This window comes from Scylla paramamosain, chromosome 11 (genome assembly GCF_035594125.1).
Source record: "Scylla paramamosain isolate STU-SP2022 chromosome 11, ASM3559412v1, whole genome shotgun sequence".
Lineage (NCBI taxonomy): Eukaryota > Metazoa > Arthropoda > Malacostraca > Decapoda > Portunidae > Scylla > Scylla paramamosain.
Genome location: NC_087161.1, coordinates 5,062,501 through 5,066,968, shown reverse-complemented (window position 1 = coordinate 5,066,968; position 4,468 = coordinate 5,062,501). Strand labels below are relative to the sequence as shown.

General features: G+C 40.8%; 1 protein-coding gene across 1 annotated transcript in view; it reads right to left on the bottom strand.

Annotated features, from left to right (window-relative positions):
* Positions 1–1,861: 1,861 nt before the first annotated feature.
* The window catches only part of LOC135104864 (cell surface glycoprotein 1-like), a 33,421-nt gene continuing 30,814 nt past the window's right edge, over positions 1,862–4,468 (bottom strand). The window contains 2 exon segments of the mRNA XM_064012564.1: positions 1,862–2,851; positions 3,900–4,068. Of these exon segments, the coding sequence (XP_063868634.1) occupies positions 2,770–2,851; positions 3,900–4,068 (251 nt within the window). The 3' untranslated portion in view covers positions 1,862–2,769.

Here is a 4,468-nt window from a genome sequence, read left to right as displayed (position 1 = left end):
TGCGCAACACTCTCAACTAATTGTGCTCCCGAGACCTCTATTGCCTCTCTCTCTCCGCGATATACTGTGTCACGGAAGGACGAGGATGTGAAGGACTATAACATCCATATAAAGACATAAATGCGAGAACCCTACAAGTAAAACAAAGGAAATAAGGAGATATTTTATTATTATAGTCTCCGGCACCTCCTGTCTGGCCACCAAGGAAATTAAGATTATAATAGTTTCTCTCGTCTGAGCTTATTTTCCTAAATTACGAGGATTTAATGAATCGCAACATCTCTTTCAAGAAACGATTCCAATAATCCTACGAATAAAACCAAGGAATCAAGGAGATATTTTGTTATTATGGTTTCCGGCACCTCTTCTCTAGCCAGCAAGGAAACTAGAATTTTGATACCCTCGTCTGAGCTTATGTTACTGAAAGACAAGGACATAAAAAAAAAAAAAACCTACAAAACCCTCATCAAGAAGTAATTGTAAGAATCCTACAAATAGAACACTGAAATTAAGGGGATATTTTGTTGTTATGGTCTCCTGCACCTCTGCGTAGTCTCGCCACCAAGAAAACTAGTTATGATGAAAGTCAGTTTGCGATACTCTGATACGTACTGAAAGACTAGAATGTAAAGGACTATAACATTTGTACCTATAACTAAGTGCAAGAACCCTACAAATAAAATAAAGGAATCAATAAGAAATTTCGTTATTATGGTCTCCGGCACCTCTATCCAACAAGGAAACTTGTCATGATGAAAGCCAGTTAGCCACTCTCATCTGAGCTTCGTAAAGGACGAATATTTAAGAGATTGTAACATGCGACTGGATTCCTTCTCACTCAGCAATCAAGGATAATGTCAAGGTTGTAGTGTCAAAAGAAACATTTTTATTTTCCTGTGCGGGGGACGAGGAAATAAAAAGAATAGATGGAGCTTCAACAATTATGTAATGAAAATAGATAGGGGGTAAAAGGAGAGGAGGGGAGAGAAATAATATGTAATACCCTCAGCACTTCCACTAATGCATTTTCTTGATCATCCCTAGTACTAAACCCCTTTAGTATTATGAGATTACAGAGCACCGAATAGTAATACCCTAGTAAAGAATGAAAGATGAAAAATGAAATGAGTAATATAGATTCCTATTAAAACTAAACGAAAAAGTAAATAAATAATAAAAACTTGCCGTTAAAAAGGCATAAAGGCTTCATCATACATATAGCTACGTTGGCAGAGCGAGAAATACGCTCAGTGATTATGACGTAATGCCATACTCAGAACATTTACTTATCTCCGTTACTTCCAACACGCTCCAGTAAAGGTCATTAGAGTTTTAATGGTGCTCACGCGATATAAGTGCACCGTCAATGGGAAAAACACGTATCATAATCCTTAAAACAGTCCTGATAAGACCACCAAATGCTTCACGATACGGGTCAAGGCTGTTCATTATGGTGCAAGAGTAGTATGAGAAAAGAAACAACAATGATACAACACTCCAGTCCTTTAAACTCATCTATTCACCTTGACAGACTTAGAACAAGTTGCAATGTTGAATGAAGAATAAAGATGTGTGGGGTATATGAAAAGTATCATACCGGAGTCCCCTTATAAGCTGACAGCCAAAAGAAGAATGAAAAAGTACAACAATGAGGTCCCCAATACCTTCACAGGGCACCAGACGCAACCAGGACAAGGTAATATTGGAAATCATTAATAATAAACAAAGCAATTAATGTGTTCGGACCTTGGCAGCGACTTGGTATTGGTTTCAGTGTAGTATTTCCTGTTATGTGCCATCCTTCCTCTGACTTTACTATGCATCAGTACATCATATCAGGGGTATTATTAATTCAACATGAGTATATCACACACTTTATTATAATGATAGGAGATATAATGATTAAGATGTGTCATGTATAGCAGCTTACTAAGATCATTCTTCGTCATAATTCATAATGATAATTAACTTATTTTTTTCTTGTTTTATAACAGAGAGAGAGAGAGAAAAAAAATATTGTAAACTAATGTATACTCAGTTCCATTATATTCTTAAGCCTAGCTGTATTCTTTCTTGTGTACTTTTAATACCTTAAAACGAAATTAAGTCATTATTATTGGTGTTATTGATTGACTGATCCCTAATACCAGAGTGAGTGAACAAAATTAATAACCAGCTGTCGTTTAGAGATCCAGGCGACAGGTGAATGTAGAAAACTAGCTACTTTTATGGGTGACTATTGCATTCTGGCCGACGCTAAAAGTGCAGATAGGATAATAAATATGATTCACTTGATAGTGTGAGGGACAATGGAAATGTATGTATAAAGCCTATGAACATTGCATTTCACTAAGCATATGAAAGCGATGCAAAGAAAATAGGCATAAGGGGAATAATTACCAAAGCTAGGAACATATTTGAAAATAAACAAAATATACAAAGGGATGACAAAGAAGGAAATGAATATTAATAAAAATGGTGATCTAAGAGAGAGAGAGAGAGAGAGAGAGAGAGAAAGAGAGAGAGAGAGAGAGATTAAGCAAACAAAACTATGAAATAAACCTTGGAAGACGAAGAAGAGGAGAATAAAACAATAAAAACTGAAAGAAGGAAGACGAGGAAGACAAAAAAAAAAAAAAAAAAAAAACATATATAATAAACCTTGGGGAAAAAAGAATGTAAACTTTGGAAGATGAGGAGGCCGAGACGATGAAATACAGTTTAGAAGACGAGAAGAGGAAGAGGACGAGGAGCTTGGTGTGTTTGGAACTAGAAGGGCCTGCGGGGAGGAGGGACGGGCAGCAGGGGACCGCCTCGACTCTTCCATTCCAGGTAGGAACCGAAGTACAACCTGGAGAGAAATAAATAAATAATTGATAAAGTACTACTACCAATAATAATGGAGAGTATGCTGTAAGATGAGGAAAAAACAAATATTTACCTTTATGCTCTTCCTCATTCCTTCCTTTTCCTTCCTTGTTTCTTCTTAGGTTTTATTTTCCCTGTCTTTCTGCTCTTCATCCCTTCTACGCTCCTTCCTTTTCGTTCCCTGTTTCTTTTTGGCTTTCATGTTTTCCCTCATTCCTTCTACGTTTCTTTTTTTTCCTTCTGTTCCTTCTTGACCTAATTCTTCCCTTGCTACCATTATAATCTTTTTCATCCTTTTCACATCCCTTCTTTTTCTTTCCTATTCCTTCTCTGCCTTTTCCTTTCTTAGCTATTCTTCATATGTTCCCCACCCATTCCACGCCCCTTCTTTTTCTGTCTCTATTCCTTCTCGCCTTTTTCCTTTCCTGACTATTCTTTTGTTCTTCCTCACCCTCTTCCTTTTCCTTCCCTGTTTCTTATCTGTCTCTCCCTCTCCTTCTTGTCTCTTCCAAGTCCCTGCTTCCCTGCCACGCCTATACACGCTGTCTTATTTATTAACATTTTTCCTTTCTTCTCTCCTTCCATAACAACCCACACGCTCTTTCTCTATTTCCACCCTTTCTTTCCTGCTTCCCTGCCACGCCTACCCATTCCCTCTCTCATGCCCCCGCTCACTCCTTCCATGCCCCTGCTACCCTGCATCCAGCCACGCCTACCCACGCCCTCTCATCTACTAACCCTATTCCTCTCTCTTTCCATAACGAGCCACATACTCTTCCTCACCCTTTCCACACCCCTGCCTCCCTGCCACACCTTCCCGTACTCATCATCCTATATTCTCTCTCAGTTCTTCCCACACCTATCACTCTACACTCCTCAATCTTCACACCTTCCTGTACCTATCACCCTGTACTCTTCCTTACCCTTTTCACGCCCCTGCCTCCTTGCCACACCTTCCCACATTTCTCTCACGTTTCTCACCCCTGCTTCCCTGCCACCAGCCACGCCTAGCCACGCCCCATCGTCCTCACCTGACGTCGCAGTACCCATAAGGCTCCAGCAGGTCCCAGGCCACTCGTATCCTTCTGCCGGACCTGCACGTCAGCACCACGTTCTTGTCCTCCGGCATAGGCTTGGGGAACCCGTACCTCTCCATAAAGGCGTTCTCGCTTAGCCCAATTGCCTCCTCGATCTCAGGGACTGTGGAGGAGAAGGTGTGAGTGTAGACAGGGGATGTGAGGGTGACAGTAAGGGATGAAAGTGGAAGAAAGGAAGGAAAATGAGAGGGAATGAGCTGTGGAGGATGAGAGAGAAAGGATGTGAGGAAACGTGATGTGACGGGAGAAGATGGGATGTGAGGGGATGGGAGAAGATAAAATATAAAAGGATGAGGGAGGAAAAGGGGAATGTGAGGAGAAGATATGATGGGAAGTATGAGAAGGACCGTGTGGGAGAGATGTGAGTGGGGCAGAGGGGATGTGGGAGTGAGAGAAGGGGCTTAAGAGGGAGGAATGATGGGGAAAGGAAAGAAAGGGTAGAAGATATGTGACTACGGAGAGATGGAAAGAGAAGGGAATGTGAGGGGGGAGGTGATGTGAGG